This window comes from Heteronotia binoei, chromosome 15 (genome assembly GCF_032191835.1).
Source record: "Heteronotia binoei isolate CCM8104 ecotype False Entrance Well chromosome 15, APGP_CSIRO_Hbin_v1, whole genome shotgun sequence".
Classification (NCBI taxonomy): Eukaryota; Metazoa; Chordata; class Lepidosauria; order Squamata; family Gekkonidae; genus Heteronotia; species Heteronotia binoei.
This window is the reverse complement of record NC_083237.1, coordinates 10335281-10356226: the sequence shown is the minus strand read 5'-3', so window position 1 is coordinate 10356226 and position 20946 is coordinate 10335281. Positions and strand designations below refer to the sequence as shown.

Below are 20946 nucleotides of genomic sequence, written 5' to 3'. Positions count from 1 at the left end.
CATAACCAGGTATCTTCAAAGAAACTTTAAAATGAATATACCATAGTGGAAGGTCCCTTGGAGCTTCCCCAGCCTAAGTCCTTGCTGAATGCAGTTCTCTCAACCGGGTGCTGACCACATCCATACCTCCTTAGCAGCAATCTTCAGATGACATATTAGATCTTCTTGTGAATTTTAGCTGGGGGAAAACAGCTTAAATAAACATCCGAGGACCGGCCATGGGACAAATATTAGCAATGTATGTGAAAGTCCAATCATCTGAAGATCTCTCCAACTCTTTTTTAGTGTGACTACTGTATTTGCCAGCTGTTATGCCAATAAAGGTTCTGTGACTGTATTTGCCAGCTGCCATTTTTGTTCATTTGCCAGTGGACAATCAGTTGGAAGCCGCTTTTGGTGAGTGGTTTCCAGTGTATGCCTGCATAAAAAAGAATGTTGGTGCATACTCATATAAAGATTCTTTGTGTATGTGTGTGTGTGGGAGAGAGGGAGAGGTTGTTTAATCCATGCAGTGGCCAATTGCAAGGAGGAAGGAAGCATAACCTGAACATTCTGACAAGCTGTACATTCACCAGTCTCAAAATTAATTTTGACATTTACTAGCTTATAGCAGAAGGCAGCTACAGTTTATCCAAGGACAATATAAAAATATGGAGCGAATTTGGTCACACTCAACCAATATAAAAAGGCAAATAATGCAAATTCTGATGGGACCCATCTTTGGAAATTTAGACAGGTGGTCTTCTTGATCGCTCTGTCTGGGTAGATAAACAATTCAGGCATGGTACAGAGGTTAGAGAGCTGGAGTGTGACCTAGAAGACCTGGGTATGAATCATTACTGTTTCACAGAAGACACTGGGGAGAGGCATTCTCCTTGTCATTCTAAAACACTTAACGTCAATGTTTAGTTAGAGTCTGGTGAGCTGGTGAGGACAAAAAGGATGAAGGGAGGACAAAGTTGGAAGCTGCTTTTAGTTTTTATTGGGGAGAAAAATGGGACAAAAAGTAAATACAAATCTCTTTTGATTATTTACGTTGATATTAATGTTGTCCATTATTATTGCTCACTGCTGTACACCACCAGTGGAGAAAGCCATTTCCTTTCATTTAGCATTCCCTCAATGATTCCTCCTAATATATATATATATATATATATATATATATATATATATATATATATATATATATATATATATATATATATATATAAAATATCATGTATTTTAACTTTTTGTACAAATTTTAATTCTGTTTCTTAATTCTTTTAAAAAATTGTTTTAATAATGTGCGTTTGGAAGGAGATATGGTTTTAGTGGTTTTATAATGTAATTTTATCATCCATGTTTTTAATTGCTGTCCTGCTTGGTAGCCTTGTAATGGCAGAATGATGGGATAGAAATGCTGCAAATCGGGACCTTTTTTTGTAGCAGGAACTCCTTTGCATATTAGGCCACACAATCCTGATGCAGCCTGTCCTCCTGGAGTTTTTAATAGGCCCTGCTCTAAGAGCCTTGTAAGCTCTTGGAGGATTGGCTACATCAGGGTTGTGTGGCCTAATATGCAAAGGAGTTCCTTCTGCAAAAAAAGCCCCGCTGCAAATTCATAAATACTTATGCCATTTTTGCTTAGGGATGAGTTTGTATTTTTCATACAAAATGTTTCATTCGAGAAAAGCACACATTTATCTTTTTGCTTGTTTAGCAAGTCAATACCCACCTTTTAAACCATATTTCTTTAGCTGATTTTAACCCTGTTAAATTTTATGCTATATTGACATTTCTATTCGATTCTTTTACAAAATATTTGTGTTAAGAACCTACAAATGGTATATATATTGAGGTGAATATAAAAACTAAGGGTAAAGTAGCATAAAAGGAACACCCCTTATAACACCCAACAGGTTTTCTGTAGTACTTTCCACATGGCCAGTGTGCAGTGGAGGTTACAGTAATGTTAGACTAGGATCTAGGAAATTCTGATTCAACCTGCACTTCATTATAGAAGCCTACTGGGTGATTTTGACAATAAATAAACACTTAAATTTGTTATTTTGAGTTTCTTTTATTCATAAAGTATTACATCCCTCGTTCACTGGTCAATCTTTTTCTGAAGAAAATATGTGGAATATCAGAAAGTTTATTGTACATTTTGAAAGGGGTTTTTTTTGTTTATGTGCTTGCATGTCTGGAAATCACAGTACCCTCTGACCACTTCTATTGGGCCTGGACATTTTTCAGAGAGGTTGCTTGATACACCTGCCTCAGCATCCTGACCATGGTATTCTTTTAGAGACCTACCTACCTTCCTTCCTTCCTTCCTTCCTTCCTTCCTTCCTTCCTTCCTTCCTTCCTTCCTTCCTTCCTTCCTTCCTTCCTTCCTTCCTTCCTTCCTCCCTCCCTCCCTCCCTCCCTTCCTCCCTTCCCTTCCCTTCCCTTCCCTTTCCAAAAAATAACTAATCTGTACAGATATCTGATTTTCATGTGCCCATTTTTCCCCCCTTTTTTGCATGGGGACAGAAAGGAGCTGCAGGCCTCCGATCATCCTTAAATAGATTTTAGTGGATTGGGTTCACTATGCTTCTCCACCAAATATGCGTGGCAGATGTAGATAGGAACTAATGGAAGTCAAGAGGATTATGGAAAGTTCAGTGTCTCTGAATGCTGATAATCCTGAGGAGAACCAGGGCCAATGCAGCTGGCTCTGGGATTCCTTTAAGGCCTGCATGCAATTGAGAGGCACCAATGACACTTCCCAACATTAAATTGTCTGCCTGTACATTATAAACCATATAACTGACTTTTATGTTTCCTTTGCCTTCTGCTCCTATCTTACTCCACTTTCATTCATCCAAATGTTGTTCTGATCAGATGCTTTTAACCTTGCCCTGCACAGCAGAAAATTGTTACGGTGTAAATTCATGAAACCATCTCTCGGTGGTGCTCATGTTCCATGGTATTGACAACTGGGCAGGCTACATTACTCATGCATACCAAAACTAGGAAAGAAAGTAGAAATATAAATCTGTTTTACAACAGGAAGCAGTTCTCTCAGAACCTTTCACAATGGAAAAACCGCTACAATACATGAACAATCTATACCATTAATTTATCAGATGACTTTTCCCCCCTGACATGGACATAACCTCTGCTCAACATCCCCATCATCTTGCTTCTGCATGTGAAGCCACATTAAGGACAGGAGAAGAATGGTGTGAATAAGAATGGCGTTAATTTTTAATTGTAGCAGGCCATCTGTTAATTCCCCAGCATTATAGAATGCTTCAAGTAGCTTTTAGTTCCCTGTTTACAGGAGAACAGCGGCCCTGTGGCACAGAGTGGTAAAGCAGCAGTACTGCAGTACTGTGATCTGAACTCTCTGCCCACGACCTGAGTTCTATCCCAGCGAAAGCTGGTTCAGGTAGCTGGCCCAAGGTGACTCAGCCTTCCATCCTTCTGAGGTCGGTAAACTGAGTACCCAGCTTGCTGTGGGGGAAGTGTCAAAGACTGGGGAAGGCAATGGCAAACCACCCCGTAAAAAGTATGCCGTGAAAACACTGTGAAAGCAACATCACCCCAGAGTCAGAAACAACTGGTGCTTGCACAGGGGACCTTTCCTTTCCTTACAGGAGAACAAGACAAAGCTTCATGGGCATGCACCACGGGGTTTCCTTGGGTACAAACATTTCTTCTGATGCCTCCACAGTTGTTCAAGAGGCAGCTCCATTCCAGCAGAGGGCCCTTTTAGGGTTGCCAAGTCCAATTCAAGAAATATCTGGGGACTGTGGGGGTGGAGCCAGGAACAAAGTTGTGACAAGCATAATTGAACTCCAAAGGGAGTTCTGACCATCATATCTAAAGGGACCACACACTTTTTAAATGCCTTCCCTCCATTGGAAGTAATGAAGGATAAGGGGACCTTCTTTGGGTGCTCATAGAATTGGACTCCCTGGTCCAATCTTTTTGAAACTTGAGGGGTGTTTTGAGGAGAGGCATTGGATATTATGCTGTAACTTTGGTGCTTCTACCTCAATAAAACAGTCCCCCCAGATACCTGAGGATCAAGTCTCCAGACATCTAAAAGGAAGAGATCACAAATTACACTGTACTCCTTCCAGGTATGTTATCCAATAGAACTAGGGTAGTAAAAATAAAAGTAACACATTGCATTGCTATAGCTATCCTCGCCTCCTTTTTTTGTTTTTTTTTTTAATTTGTCAGACTTGCAAGGGGGCAGAGGAACATCAACTATAGTGAAGGGACCTCACAAATTTTCTTCCATTGGTGGTTTTTGGGTTGATATGATAAAAAAGAGGAGCAAGTTTGCTGTCCCCTGTGTGGGCCTGGCCACATATTTCTCCTAATATCCCAGCCTTGATGCTACTGCGGTTTCTTTTAATAGGAGTTCCTTACGTGACATGCAAATGACTTTATGGTACAGCCTTCTTTAATGGGAAGTTCTCCATAGAAGGTACAGAGCTGAACGTCTTGGACTGCACTCCTCTTCAAGACATGGGAAGTCTTCTTATGTTAAACATCAAAATTCCAGTCATGCATCTGGGGCTCCTAATAAGTTTTCTCTTGATCTCCCCAGCATGTAAGATAAGCTCCCAGTATTCCTTTATAGAGACAGGATCATGGATTCTATGGTCATCTTTTCTTCACATCTTCTAACACTGTTTTATTGTGCTGCAGGTGTTTCTTCCCTAACGTTTATTGAAACTGGTGGGGGGATGAAAAGAGCTGGGGAAGCACTACGACTGACCTGCACGGTGTCTGGATCTTCTATAGGAAGCTATCTTGTGAGCTGGATTCGTAAGTGTTCAGACAAGGAACTGCAGTGGATTGGAGGTGTCTGGGGTGGTGGAGAGTCTCACTATACCAGTGGTCTCCGAAGACGAGCAAGCATCTCCAGAGACACCTCCAAAAACCAGGCCTACCTGCAAATGAATGGTCTGAAGCCTGAAGACACTTGCCTCTATTACTGTTCCAGCTCACACACTAAGACAGAGGCAGCACAAAAAATGTCCTTCCGGAAAACCAGGCATCATTCATTCATGTGAAGAGTCTAAAGGAAGAGTTCTCTGGCATCCTGTTGATTTCTTCAGTCACTGCTACATAATACCATTCATCATTCATGCCCCATTACTTTCTCTTTATAGAGATATTCCCCCAGCACAGAGAGATGGTAAATATTCTACCATAGCAACTTGAAAATCTTATGGAAGTTCTCTCCAGCCCCTGCAAGGTCAACTGCAGTCTGCAGCAAGCAACAATATGGAATCGTATTGAAATAAGTACTTTTCTCCCTTTCTCACAATACAAGAACTTGTGGACACTCAATGAAATTGCTGTGCAGTTGGGTTAGAACAGATAAAAGGAAGTGCTTCTTCACCCAAAAGGTGATTAACGCATGGAATTCACTGGCACAGGAGGTGGTGGCAGCTACAAGCATAGACAGCTTCAAGAGGGGATCTGATAAACATATGGAGCAGAGGTCCATCAGCGGCTATTAGCCACAGCATATTGATGGAACTGTCTGTCTGGGGCGATGATGTTCTATATTCTTGGTGCTTAGGGGGGAGCAACAGTGGGAGGGCTTCTACTAGCTCCACTGATGGACCTCTTGATGGCACCTGGTTTTTTGGCCACTGTGTGACACAGAGTGTTGGACTGGATGGGCCATTGGCCTGATCCAACATGACTTCTCTTATGTTCTTATGATCAAGCTTTACTATTTGGTATTGTCACTCCAGGTTATATTGGAGATTGAACCATATGGGTCTATGTGACTCGCAGTGACTCAGTCACGACAAAGTGCTCATTCATTCTGATGTCAGGTTTTGTAGCCATAACAATGGGCTTTAAAAACAAACAACTGAGCTTCCTAGAATGTGAGTTCTCAATACCAGTTTACCTGCTCGCACAGAACCATAGAATACACCCAGCCCTGGTGTCAGGCTCTGTAACTCTATCATATTAAAATTGTAAAATACTAACCAAATGGACTCTTCATACTAACCCAAAGCCTTTTGTTGTACTGTAGCTATCATGCATTTCAAAGAGAGGGACATTTGATGTGTAAACTTTGTTTAGGTTGTAAAAGGAGCAAAGGAATGCGACCGTTATTAGATACCGCGGTCGGCCAGCATCTTCCCAGAGGCAAAAAGATAAGCAGAAGCTCTCGTGTGAAAGTTTGCACCTTCACTCCCTGTTGTTTTGAGAATAGTGGCTTTATTTAGATATTGCTTTGATGTAGATTCCTTAAGACTAAGAGACAACCATTCCCAGGTATTAGTCTCAACTTTTGTATCCAGCTATGAGTTTCCAATAAAGTATACATTGTTTCAATGAATACTGCCTTGAGTCTCCATCGCCTGACACCTGGGTGCTGGGCATGAAAACCTGCATGGCTTCAGCAAAACAAAACAAAACAAAAAAAACAGGGAACACCATAAAACAAGGAAGGTGACACAAAGATAGTCAGATTTTTTTTTAATTAAACTATTTCCTAAAGAAGCTATGGCAAACCTGGGCAGTATAATAAAAAGTAGAAACATCACCCTGCCAACAAAAGTCCGTATAATCAAAGCGACGTTATTCACAGTAGTAATACATGGCTGTGAGAGTTGGACCATAAAGGAAGGCCGAGCGCAGAAGAATAGATGCTTTTGTGCTGTGGTGCTGGAGAAGACTCTTGAGAGTTTCTAGGACTGCAAGAAGATCCAACCAGCCAGTCCTAAGGGAAATCAACCCAGACTGTTCCCTGGAAGGTCAGATGCTGAAGCTGAAGCTCAAATCCTTTGGCCACCAAATGAGAATGGAGCACTCCCTGGAGAAGTCCCTGATGCTGGGAAAGACAGAAGGTAAAAGAAGGGGACAGCAAAAGATGAGATGGCTGGACAGCGTTACTGATGTAACTAACACAAATTTGAGCAGACTTCGGAGGATGGTGGAGGACAGGAGGGCCTGGTGTGACTTGGTCCATGGGATCACAAAGAGTCAGACTTGACTGTGTGACTGAACAACAACAATTTCCTAAAGAAGTCCATTCCTCACCTTTATGGCTGGGGGTGCAATTGCCCTGTCCCCTTCTAAGACTTAAAAGGCATGTGGAAGGGATTGTGCTAGCATTGGTTTCTTAGCCTGCAAGTCTCTGTGCATGTGTATGTGTTTAAGAGTGCCATCAAGTTGCAGCTGATTTATAGTGACTGCAGCAAGGCAAGTGAGCTAAAGAGATGGCATGCCATTGTTTTCCTCTATGGAGTCATACTTGGTGGCCTCCTCCTCCGGAGAGTCTTCATTGGTAGTCTCCTAATGCAGACCCAGCTTAGCTTCTGAGACCTGATGAGTCTGAGCTATACCCTGCCACCTGCCTTCTGGGTAGGACACTAAGGAAGCCTATAAGGAGCTTCCTGCATCTCCATTGCTGTCAAGAGGATGTGGGAATGGAATGCTCTGTGTGCTGAGCAGCATCTCGACAAACCTCAGTGCAGAGAGCTGCAATGCTCAATGCAAAGAGTAAGGAAGCTTGGGACCTCTTGGTACTGTTTATGTGGAGGTAAGGATAAGTAAAGCAATAACTACTGGCTGTGTTTGAATATATATAAATTACTGTTTGGCGATATATGGGATGTTCTGAACAATTTGCTTTTATATTGTTTTATTATCTTTCTGTATCCCAGGAGCTTTATCCTGTGGTTTGGGTATGGTAGGTTCCCTGGAGAACAATAGGATGGGTAAGCGGGGGAAGATTGAATGTTGGATCATGCAATCCACCAGCAGAAGGTGCTGGTGGTCACTGAGAGCCAGTTTGGTGCACGAACTCTTATGTGGGAGAACCGGGTTTGATTTCCCACCCCTCCACTTGCACCTGCTGGAATGGCCTGGGGTTTGCCATAGATATCGCAGGAGTTGTCCTTGAAAGGGCAGCTGCTGCGAGAGCCCTCTCAGACCCACTACCCTCACAGAGTGTCTGTTGTGGGGGGAGAAGATATAGGAGATTGTAAGTTGCTCTGAGTCTCTGATTCAGAAAGAAGGGTGAGGTATAAATCTTAAATCTTCTTCTTCTGATCTTCCTAGCTTTCCCTCATCTCCAGAAGTCATCTGCAAGCCCAGGAAGCCAATTCTTAGTCAGAGTACTTTGTGTTTATACAGCTTCATTTAATTGGTTGGCAGCTTCCAAAGTGGCTAAATAGGTTGTCAAACTGTTTAAGCTGGTCTAAGCTGAATTGGGCAGGAGGTTGGTCTTTGGCCATTTTTAACAGGATGTCTTTGATGTCATGCAAATGACTTCCTGATGCAATTGTCTTTAAAGGAACATTCCAGGCATTAAAAAAATGCAAGGTCTTTGAATGATCTCAGTTCACTTTCATGTCTCGGGAACTGTTGCCAAGCGTTAAAGGCATGGGAATTCAGCTTTTGATCGGTTTCCTCTTGATCTTCCCTGCCTGTAAGAAAAGCTCCCATTTCCCCTTTAGGATTACAGCATGAGGGGGTTCATGGTACCTTTTCCATTCTCTTTACGATTTTGTATTCTTTCCTGCTTTGCAGGTGTCTTTTCTCAGACCCTTGTGGAGACCGGTGGTGGGGTGAAGAGCCCAGGAGGGATTCTACATCTAACCTGTACTGTATCCGGATTCTCACTAACAAGCTATGGAGTGCACTGGGTCCGTCAACCTCCAGGAAAGGGACTGGAGTGGATTGTAGTTATCTGGGCTAGTGGAAGCATTAGCTATAACCCCACGCTCCAGAGTCGACTAAGCATCACAAAAGACAACTCCAAGGGGCAGGTGTTCCTTCAGATGAACGGCTTGAAGCCTGAAGACACTGGCACCTATTACTGTGCAAGACAGACACACTGAGACAATCCCTTTCAGAGGCAGCACAAAATCTTTCCTCCAGGCACATGTTTGTGTGCTGAAGCTGGAAAGGGAGCTGTCTCTCATCCTGTTCATTTCCTCAACCACTGGTGCATGAAAGCACTACTCATTTTGTGTCCCAATTCTCTGATTAAATATACTTTTCTACAGCCCTGGAAATGCAACAGGAGTCAAAAGAATTATGTCATGTCACCTTCCTAGCATAGTTAAAGGAACAACTGTGCCCTTCAAGGGTATTTCATTCACCACCAGTGGATCCAGATGTGGTGATCCAGTTTCATCAGATGTGACTCTCCAGAAGTAGAACTTCACTGTCTTTGCCCTGGGTGAATCACTGTGACTCAGTCTCAAGGCTCTGGTTGTAGCTATAATAGTAGGCATTTTAAAAAAAAAGGGAAGAAGAAGAAAGCCAGTTTGGTGTAGTGGTTAAGTGTGCGGACTCTTATCTGGGAGAACCAGGTTTGATTCCCCACTCCTCCACTTGCAGCTGCTGGAATGGCCATGGGTCAGCCATAGCTCTTGCAGAGGTTGTCATCGAAAAGGCAGCTTCTGGGAGAGCCCTCTCAGTCCCACCTACCTCACAGGGTGTCTGTTGTGGGGGAGGAAGGCGAAGGAAATTGTAAGATGTTCTGAGACTTTGATTCAGAGAAAAGGACAGTATAAATCTAGTCTTCTTCTTCTTCTTGATCACAGTTTCTCTGAGGCAGCCATGTCTGTTTGTCATGGAAGCCTGTATGGCACTGCTATATGTTAAGCAAGTTTGGCCACCCATGCTGAAGAGTTTCTGCTGATTCTTTGGAGCTGCTGGTACTAAGTCTTTACAGGAACTGGCAGAGGACCTCACACGCACCTCCATTTGAGAGTCAGTATGGGGCAGTGGATGGAGTAGTTCTCAGGACTCTGGGCAAGCCAGTCTCTAGTCTCCTCTTTCTACCATGGAAACTCACTTGATGGCTTTGGACCAGTCACAAACTCTCAGTCTGGTCTACCTCACAAGGTTTGTGTGGTGGGAAAATGGAGGAGGGGGGAATGATTGTTCTCAAAGCCTCTTTGAGTCTCAACCAGGGGGGAAAGCAAGATATAAATGAATGTGTCGTGATTGTACATGTGTTGTGTGTTTGTGTGGAATCATATACCTAGAGGAAAAACATGCTAATAAAAAATCCTTCTGTTCCTTAATCTCAGGAAACAATTTCCTGGTGGGGGTGAGCAGCAGGTGACACTCCACCCTCAACTTCTGTTGCCCTAAGCTGCTAACCCTAAGATATACCCATCTGGGGTATATTGAGCCAACATACCCACTAGTAGAAACCACAGTCAGAATAGCAAGTGGAGAGCCATCTCTAATTTAATCTCAGGAAGGAGATAGTGAGATGCAGGGCTTTTTTTTGGTAGAAAAAGCCCAACATGAACTCATTTGCATATTAGGCCACACCTTCTGGCATCCCCATTGTTTCACACAGGGCTTTTTTGGTAGAAAAAGCCCAGCAGGAACTCATTTGCACAGTATGCCACACCCCCTGATGCCAAGCCAGCCAGAGAGCCAGTTTGGCGTAGTGGTGAAGTGTGCGGACTCTTATCTGGGAGAACCGGGTTTGATTCCCCACTCCTCCACTTGCAGCTGCTGGAATGGCCTTGGGTCAGCCATTGCTCTGGCAGAGGTCGTCCTTGAAAGGGCAGCTGCTGTGAGAGCCCTCTCAGCCCCACCCACCTCACAGGGTGTCTGTTGTGGGGGAGGAAGATAAAGGAGATTGTAAGCCACTCTGAGACTCTTCGGAGTGGAGGGCGGGATATAAATCCAATATCTTCATCTACCTCACAGGGTGTCTGTTGTAGGGGAGGAAGGTAAAGGAGATTGTGAGCTGCTCTGAGACTCTTCGGAGTGGAGGGCGGGATATAAATCCAATATCTTCATCTACCTCACAGGGTGTCTGTTGTGGGGGGGGGGAGATGTAAAGGAGATGGTGAGCCGCTCTGAGACTCTTCGGAGTGGAGGGTGGGATATAAATCCAATATCTTCTTCTTCTTCTTCTTGGTAAAAAAAAACAAACCCTGGTTTGCAATCCTCAATAAACTTTTGATTTTTTTTTAAAAAGCCCTGGTGAGAAGGCCCTTCCTTCCCTATAGAGAAGCTAGATTTAATGGTTGAATAACCTAAACTTCGAAGCTGTCCAATACCTCCTGGTTTGTCCCACTCCTGGACAATTCCAACCATCCATGGGAATCCCTTTTTCTACTTTGAGGGTAAAACCCTGTGAACAACAGAAGGGATGACTTCTCTGAACAAGATGCTTTCCACTAGATGCTACTTCGACAGGCTCTTATATTAGCAGCCCCCCCCCCCCCCCAGCATCATGCAAATATCCTTCTGGCACAGCCTTCTTTATAGGGAAGTTCGAGAAAGAGAACTCAGGGTCCTGGATAGACCTCAGCCCCCCTTCAGGTTCAGATTCCACAACCCACCGTAATGGAACTGAGGCTCTGGATAAGCTTTCTTGTCATCTTCCCTTCATGTAAGGAAGGCTCCCATCTTCTCCTGATGCAGATGACATGAGGAGCTCTGCTGTCTCTTTCCCCCAGAGTTGTAGATGCTTATGGATTCCTATGTTTCCCCATCTCTGCAGGTGTTTCTTCACAGAACCTTGTCGAGCCTGGAGGTGGCATCAAGAGGCCAGGAGAGACTGTGAAACTAACCTGTACAGTGACTGGATTTTCTCTATCAAGTTATGAGATGCATTGGGTTCGACAGCCACTGGGAAAGGGGCTCGAGTGGGTTGCGCTCATCAGAGCTGCTGGAAGCACTGAGTATAACAGTGGTCTTCGCAGTCGGACCAGTATCACAAAAGACAACTCCAAGGGGCAGGTGTTCCTTCAGATGAACGGCCTGAAGCCTGAAGACACTTGCATCTATTACTGTACAGATACACAGTGAGGGAAAACCTCTCCTCGGAAGAACAAAAACAGCCCTTCCGGAAAAGCATTCATCACTTACGCTGAGCAGTGTAAAACGGGACCCTCTTTCTACCTCTTCATTTCCTCCAGTCCATGACTTAGCACATCATCCACATTGTAATGCCGTTTCATGCATGGAAACTTACAGTAGCTGTTACGTATGTGGACTGAATTAAGGACTTACGTGGGTGTTCCTGCCTGGTCATTGGAGCCATAAGAGCAGAGCCTGGGGACTTGAAAACAATAGGCAGCAGGATACAAATCTCTACTGCCTTACACCAATCACAAGCCCCCTGCTGGTTTGAATGACCCAATACCTGGCTTGTGTGGGAACCCTGATTTGCAGGACTGGATTGGGGGGGGGGGCAGAGTGGGGTTCTTGCCCTGGGCGCTAACGGAGTGGGGGCACCAAATTGGGTATGGATTCCATTGTATTCTATGGGACCATAAGATAGAATGGCCCATAAGGGGGCGCCATTTTTTAATTTTGCCCCCCTTCCTCAAAAAACATGTAGATCCAGTCCTGCTGAGTTGTAGATAGTTGGGCCGTTGGCCCAGTTTGCCAGTCTTGTTAGCGCAGCCACCTACCATGCTGTGCTTAATAAAGAGCTTGTTATCGCTACCGCCTCGCCTCCTCCATGCATAGAGCCCACTATGTTACAGTAGGAATAAGATATTTTATGCTGGACAGCCTCAACTTGAGTCTGCAATGGTCATGGGACCGAGATTTGAGGATCCAGCAGGACCACAACTGCAATGGAAGTAGGTCTATGTCCACAACCCCTTGCTCCGTGGGGCTCAGCACGACAAGACTGCAAAGAATCTGCCCCAAGGATTTCTATAGGACTTGTATGGACACCTTCTTCTCTACACTCATTACTACCAGGGAGGAAGGAAATTTAAAACAAACACACAGTCGCTATTTTTCTCGGCACAATAAATGGCCAGAGCCTTCGTTTTCTCAGAACCTCACGACAGATTTCTTGCTAGCTTAGATCACGACACAATATAGCATGTTCAGAGTTTCCCCTCATTTTGAGATTATGCTGGTAAAATCCCTAGACCCATATTTATTACAAGGGGCTCAGACTTGGATTGCTTCACTTCATTCATGTGGCAACGTTATTTCTGGCATAGAAACCTGCAATAGCAATAAAATATTCTTGTAAACCTTCAAGATGAGTCGGCTATGGGGTCAAGTTCTGTGCATCCAGCAGCACAACATCAGCACTGCGGAAAGATTTTTTTTGGGATAGTTTTTGCGTGTGCACCCGGAAGTCATGATGACTTCTGATGACTGACCCCCAGGGCTCCCTCTAAGCAATGGAGTCCTGTGAGCAAAAAATTCTCCTTTGTGAGCTACTGGTATTAAAGTTTTGAGCGACTGCATAACGTGACATAAATAGGATAACATAAATGTGAACAAGACAAAGTAAGCCCCCAAAACAATTTAACCAAGAGTAAGCCATCCACAGCATTATAGAGCACAGTACCTGATCCTTATTCCAAGTCAGTTTGTGAAGCATTTTGTACAGTGCTACCCAACTACTTGCACACAAAAGTTCTCTGGAATAATTCAAGTTTTCATCATTTGATGAATGTCAGGAGACCGGGAGCTTTCTTTACATAAGAACAAAAGGGAAGCCATGTTGGATCAGGCCAATGCCCCATCCAGTCCAACACTCTGTGTCACACAGTGGCCAAAAAACCCAGGTGCCATCAGGAGGTCCATCGGTGGGGCCGGGACAATAAAAGCACTCCCACTGCCCCCCCCAAGCACCAAGAATACAGAGCATCACTTGCCCCAGACAGAGTTCCATCAATACCCTGTGGCTAATAACCACTGATGGACTTCTGTTCTGTATGTTTATTCAATCCCCTTCTTTAGGCAAGCTGTTCCCTAAGGTGTGAGCCACAACAGAGAAAGCAGTTGTCAGTTTTGCCCATTTGCAGGATGGCACCCACAGAAGGCCCTGTCAGCTGAGTGACACTGTCATGGTGGAGGATGGGGGAGAAGTGGTCTCACGGCTAAGAAGGACCTCGGCCCACGAAAGGCCTTTGCAAGGGGTAGCCTATTCCTTCAGTTCTGCTGGATGACAAATGGACAGCCAATGGAGCATCTCCAAAATGGGAATGATATGTGTCCTCCATCTAGCTAGCTTCCTTTTAGTTGTGGCATCCTGGACCAGGTGAAGTTTCCAAAACGATTTTGAAGGTGGACCAATGTAGAGTCCATTGCAATAGGCTAGTGTTGATGTTACTGTGCCGTGGATCTAGGTGGCCAGATCAGCTGTAGCTAGGGTTGCCACTCCCCAGGTGCGGGCAGGGGATCCGCCGTTTGGAGGCCCTCTCCCCGACTCAGGGTCATCAGACCCTTCATATTATTCCCTTCAGAGACTGATTCCCATAGGATATAATGGAGAACTGATCTGTGGTTATGCGGGACTCTGGGAATGCTGTATTTTGAGGCAGAAACACCAAATTTGCAGCATACAATCCAGTGCCTCTTCTTAAAAACAGCCTCCAAGTTTCAAAAGGATTGGGCCAGGGGGTCCAATTCTGTGAGCCCCCAAAGAAAGTGCCCCTGTCCTTCATTATTTCCAATAGAGGGACGTCATTTAAATGGTGTGTGGTCCTTTGGAATTCAATTATGCTGGTTACAGCCTTGCTCCTGGCTCCACCCCCAATGCCTACTGGCTCCACCCCCAAAGCCTCCTGGCTGCACCCCCGAAGTCGCCAGATATTTCTTGAATTGGACTTGGCAACCCTAGCTGCAGCAAAGTAAGGGACCATCTTTTGGGCTGACTGAGATGGTAGAAATCCTCTGGGTGTGTGTGTGTGTGTGTGTGTGTGTGTGTGTGAGAGAGAGAGAGAGAGAGAGAGAAAGAGAGAGAGTATTTGCATTAACTTACTTTTTCAGTAAGTATCTCCTCCCTGAGGAAAAAAAAATGCATGGAAATCTGGGGGTTGATCCTTGAGAGGGTGAGATTTGGTTGTGTCTTATATGTTGGGTGCGATGCAAATTGTGGTGCCGTTTGCCTCTATAAATCCAGGTTGTTCTTTCCAGACTTCATTTGGCAGAGAAGCCTTCAAGTTCCTGGGCGCAAAAAGGAAACCCCTCTTCTGTCAGATTAAAATTTCTCCCAAACACCACACATGATGACTTATTGGCTCCACTGGATTGCTGTTTTAGCTGTTTGGGAAGGTATTTTGCCACCTTTAATGCCACTAAAGAAATATTCTTCCTCCCTATAATATCACTGTCGTAAGATGTGACCCATTTTTAAGGTTATTGCATGGTGTGAAAGTAAGACTGGCTTCACATGGTTTCTGAATTTTCCATTTTGTTTTCCAGGAGTCCATTCTGAAGTTGTTCTGACCCAAAGAGGTTCAGAGCTGAAGAGGCCTGGCGAGTCCGTTCAGCTGACATGTGGCACTAAAGGATTTGTTGTGACTGACTGGTGGATGGATTGGGTCAGACAGAAGCCAGGAAAGGGCCTGGAATGGTTGGTATGGTACTGGAAATCCTCTGAGACCAACTACTATTCCCCCACCATTCAGGGACGATTCACAGCCTCCAAGGATAGCAGCAATTTTTATTTGCAAATGAACAGCCTGAAGGTGGATGACACAGCTGTGTACTACTGTGCAAGAGTCACAGTGAGAGGAAAACAATCAACGGCCAAACAAAAACCCTTCTGGAGAGCTGAATGTGGAAGGTCTTTCCTGATGGTGGAGCCAAACACCACACCGGTGTTAGAACTCACAGGGAAAAGTTCTCACAGGGAAATGTTCTCTGCTTATTATGCAGGGGCTTGTTAATTCTAAATGTATTCTATGATGTCTGGCATACTATAGATTCCTGGAGCTACCTGATTACCTAGAAATGGTTCCTGGATCTTCCCTTTGCCATTGCTGGGTTTTCACAGGAACTGGCAGAATATCGCACATGACACTCCCAACTTTATTCATCCCCCCCCCCTCCTTTTTGTTGCTGTTTCAAGCAGCAGTAGGCAACAGAAACTGGAGACAGGGTATCATCTGCCTCTGTGGGGACTTGGCACCCATAGCTGTTTTTCCATTTAAATCTGTGAAAAGCTGGTTTTCTCCCACACCCCTCTCAATTAAAGGAGAAAGGCTGGCAAAAATCTTAGTCTCCTCCTCCTCACCAGTTTGGTGTAGTGGTTAAAAGTGTGTGGACTCTTATCTAGGAGAACCATTTTGGATTCCCCACTCCTCCACATGCAGCTGCTGATGTGGCCTTGGGTCAGTCACAGTTCTCTCAGAGCTGTTCTGGTCAAGAGCAGTTCTGGGAAAGCTCTCTCAGGCCCACCTGCCTCACAGGGTGTCTGTTGTGGGGAGAGGCAGTGCAGTGCATAGCATGGAGTGCTAGACTTAGGAACCTGGACCAGCTGGTTTCCAGTCCCTTCTTCTAGTATGGAAGCTCACTCGGTCACAAACTCTCGGCCTGGCCTATCTCACAATATTCTTGTTGTGAGAAAATGGAGGAGGGAAGAATGGTTATGCTCAAATCTTGGACAACGTTGAGATATAAAGGAATTCATCTTTTTTATGTCCTCTCTCTCTCTCTGAGCGTGTGTGTATTGAATCATATACCTATTGAAGAAACATGCTAACGAAAAAACCCTTCTATTCTGTAATCTCAGGAAAGAATTTCCTGGTGGGAGTGGACATGATCCACCATCTGGGATATAAAGCCAAAATACCCACCAGAAGCAGGGATTTATTTAATTTTATTTCATTGTTTGAGCAGGAATGCACAGGACTGGAGTTCTGGCTGGCTTGGGAGCAGAGGGCGTGGCCTAATGTGCAAATGAGTCCCTGCTGGGCTTTTTCTACAAAAAAGCCCTGTGTGAGACAATGGTGATGTCAGGGGGTGTAGACTAACATGCAAATGAGTTCCTGCTGGGTCTTTTCTGCAAAAAACCCCCAAAACTCTGACTTGAGGAAACCACAACCAGAATAGCAGGTGGAGAGGCAACTCTAATTTTATTTCAAGAAGCAGATAATGAGAAGACTCTCCATTCCCTATGGCGAAGCTACATTTAGTGGTTGAATAACCTAACTTTTAACTGCCCAATATGACCTGGTTTGTCCACTCCTAAACCATCCCCACCTTCCATGTGAATCCCTTCATCTACCATGAGGGTAAACACTGTGAACAACAGAAGAGATGACCTCTCTGAACAAGACAATGTTCAGAAGATGCTATGACTGGGGGCAAGGACAGGAGATTATGGCTATTAGACGAAGTTAAACCAGCCTCATGATACTTAGACTAAGGCTTTGGCAAGCTCTTATTATTAGTTAAGTTTATTGTTACAGTCAGTGACCAGCTTGTACAACTGAATCACATAAAACTTTTTGCATCAAAAACAGAATAAAACCAACAGTAGCATTCATAAAATTGGGTGCCTATGACTATTACAAAGAAATCGGATAAAAACATCCATAAAATTCTTTTAAAATTTGGATGAAAGGTTAACAGTCAACTCAAGTTTAAAACAGTCATAGACCAGTCAAATTAGATACAAATAACTTAATAAAATACAATCAGGTAAAACAATAATCAGAATAAAACATACACAGTATGATATAATTTCCCTCCAGAACACTAGTTAGGTTCCATAGCCAAGGCATTCAGTTGGATATTTTCCTTAGGAATTGCTTCTGGAGACTCATAGCTTGCGAAGCAAATTTTGCCACACATAAAGTGGTTCTTTTATTCCTATCCGCCAATAATTTGTCTAGCTGATATCTAATATTTCTCCCAGGGACACTGGAACAGATCTGGAGTATATAGTCGGCCCTAATACACTGATATAATTTACATTGGAATAATACATGTTCCCTGTCTTCCGGTTTCTTGTCCCCACAAATACACAAGCTCTTATATTGTCAGCACACCCTGGCATTATGCAAATGCATTTCTGGCACTGCCTTCTTTATAGGGAAGTTACAGAAACAGAACTCAGGGTCCTGGATAGGCCTCGACCTCCCTTCAGGTTCAGGTTCCACAACCCATCATCATGGAACTGAGACTCTGGATAAGTTTTCTGATCATCTTCCCTGCATGTAAGGAAGGCTCCCATTTTCTCCTGATCCATGTGGCACCAAGAATTCTGCTGTCTCTGCTGTCCCTCGGATTCGTAGTTGCTTATGAATATATGCATCTCTTTCCGCATCTCTGCAGGTGTCTCTTCACAGAACCTTGTCGAGTCTGGGGATGGCATCAAGAGACCAGGGGAGACTATGAAACTGACCTGTACATTGTCTGGATTTTCTCTAACGAGTTCCGAAATGAACTGGGTGCGTCATCCACCAGGAAAAGGGCTGGAGTGGATTGCACTTATCAGAACTTCTGGAAGCACTGACTACAACAGTGCTCTTCGCGATCGGGTCAGTATCACAAAAGACAACTCAAAGGAGCAGGTGTTTCTCCAGATGAACGGCCTGAAGCCTGAAGACACTTGCACCTATTACTGTGCGAAATGCACAGTGAGGGAAAACCTCTCCTCAGTAGTACAAAAACCGCCCTTCCAGAAACTGATGCATCATGCAGGCAGATGTTTGTGTGCAGCTCTGTGAAGCAGGCCCCTCCATTTCCTCCAGTCCATGTCTTCACACAGCATTGACACAGGAACATTATTTTGGCATGGGAACCTGCAATAGCAATAAAATATCATCACATGTTTTAAACTTTCACAATGAGCCTACTATGAGGTCACGTTTGATGAACCAGCAGTGACACATCTGCATTGTGAGCAGAAATTCTACCAAAATATCTTTGCTCCTTGGGGCTCAGTGTGACAAGACTGCATAGAATTTGTTCCTAGACATGATCTGATGTCTTTCTAGTCTACATTCACATGCAACAAACATTAAGCAAAGTGCAGTTGATGTAGCTGTGGTGCTGGAGAAGAATCTTGAGAGTCCCTTGGACTGCAAGAAGATCAAATCAGTCAGTCCTAAGGGAAGTCAACCCAGACTGTTCCCTGGAAGGTCAGATGCTGAAGCTGATACTCAAATAATTTGGCCACCACATGAGAAGGGAGCACTCACTGGAGAAGATCCTGAGGCTGAGAAAGACAGAAGGCAAAAGAAGAAGAGGACAGCAAAAGATGAGATGGCTGAACAGTGTTACTGATATAGCAAACATGAATTTGAGCAGACTTTGGAGGATGGTGGAAGACAGGAGGGCCTGGTGTGACTTTGTCCATGGGGTCGCAAGGGGTTGGACTTGACTGTGTGACTGAACAACAACAAAGTTGATGTTCTTCTCTGCACAAGTGGCTAGCTCCTTGACTCTCTCAGAACTCAAAACCAATACTCGTTTGTTTGAATTGTGGCATTGTTTAGAATGTTCAGGTTTTGACATCATCTTGAGATATCTGCCTGGGACCTCCTGGGACCAGATTTATCAACAGGGGCACCTAACCTGCTTGCTTTACTCGCAAATCCCAAAACTTGCTATAGTAGCCATATTTAAGAGTCATTTAAATGCCAAAACAGTGAGTAAGAACATAAGAATGTAAGAAAAGCCATGTTGGATCAGGCCAGTGGCCCATCCAGTCCAATACTCTGTGTCACACAGTGGCCAAAAAAACCTCAGATGCCATCAGGAGGTCCATCAGTGGGTCCAGGACACTTGAAATCCTCACACTGTTGCCCCACCCAAGCACCAAGAATACAGAGCATCACTTGCCCCAGACAGAGAGTTCCAACAATACACTGTGGCTATTAGCCACTGATGGACCTCTGCTCCATGAATTTATCCAATCCCCTCTTGAAGCCGGCTATGCCTGTAGCCACCACCACCTCTTGTGGCAGTGAATTCCATGTGTTAATCACCCTTTGGTTGAAGAAAGACTTTCTTTTATCAATTTGTCCCTAGACATGACTTCATGGCTTTCCAGTCTACATTCACATGCAACAAACATTAAGCAAAGTGTAGGCTCTGTCTCCTGTGAGACAGTTTGGTGTAGTGGTTAAGTGTGTGGACTCTTACATGGGAGAACCAGGTTTGATTCCCCACTCCTCCACTTGCACCTGCTGGAATGGCCTTGGGTCAGCCATAGCCCTGGCAGAGGTTGTCCTTGAAAGGACAGCTGCTGTGAGAGCCCTCTCAGTCCCACCCACCTCACAGGGTGTCTATTGTGGGGGGAGAAGATATAGGAGATTGTAAGCCACTCTGAGTCTCTGATTCAGAGAGAAGGGCAGGGTATAAATCTGCAATTCTTCTTCTTCTTCTTCCTGCCAAGCACCTGCAGCAATACAAGAATAAGGAATGAGAGCAATCGTCCCTTTTTTGCAAACTGTAGCCAACATTGGATTTTTAGCAAACAATATGACATTCCATCCCCACCCCCACCCCCTGCAAAGGAGAAATGAAGCAGCTTCCATGGTTTTCTACTGCTTAATGCTATCCACACAGCAATCCTGCAAGGCAGATCTGGCTGAGAAGGAGTGACTGGCCCAGAGTCATCTGGAGACCTGGGGCATTGTGGGGATCTGGAGCCAATTTCTTCTTGAACCTAGTTTGGTAATCTACCCACTGAAGCGCACAGACTCTGATAGGTGAGGGAAGCTGTTCAATGCCCTTCGTTTAGATACAAAAAGCCAGCATGGGCTCAGATATCAGAGAAGGAGGATGGAAAATATTTGATTGATTTGTTGGGTGGTTGATTTTCTTATGTTATTTATAATCAGACTTCATCGCACTGACTCAAGGCAGACTCGTACATCGTGGGTTAGTACAGTCAAGAAAATGGGACATGCAATAAATAGGGTTGCCAAGTCCTCTTCATCCCCCAGCACGCGATGCATGCGCGATGAATGACGTCACCTGAAAGTGACATCATCAAAATGGCAGCACATGTACGGGGCCACTTTAGGCGTTTCCAGGAAAACTCTATGGTTTTCTCAGGCACTCTAGCCATTTGGAAGGTTAAAACTCTATGGTGCAAATGGGAGATGTCATCGCAGGGGGAGGTTGGAAGTTGAGAACCTCCCGGACCGGGGGTTGGCAGCCCTAGCAATAAACAATACATTATGATTGTAGATGTTTGGAAATCACCAGAAAAAAACCTGGATA

The 20946-nt window shown here is 44.5% G+C and overlaps 1 gene segment (V, D, J or C); it reads left to right on the top strand.

Moving 5' to 3' along the window:
- The first annotated feature begins 8356 nt into the window (after positions 1 to 8356).
- On the top strand, positions 8357 to 8861 carry LOC132584358 (Ig heavy chain V region PJ14-like). The segment is given in 2 exon segments: positions 8357 to 8449; positions 8551 to 8861. Coding segments are annotated over 2 exon segments (390 nt in total).
- The last annotated feature ends 12085 nt before the right edge of the window (positions 8862 to 20946 follow it).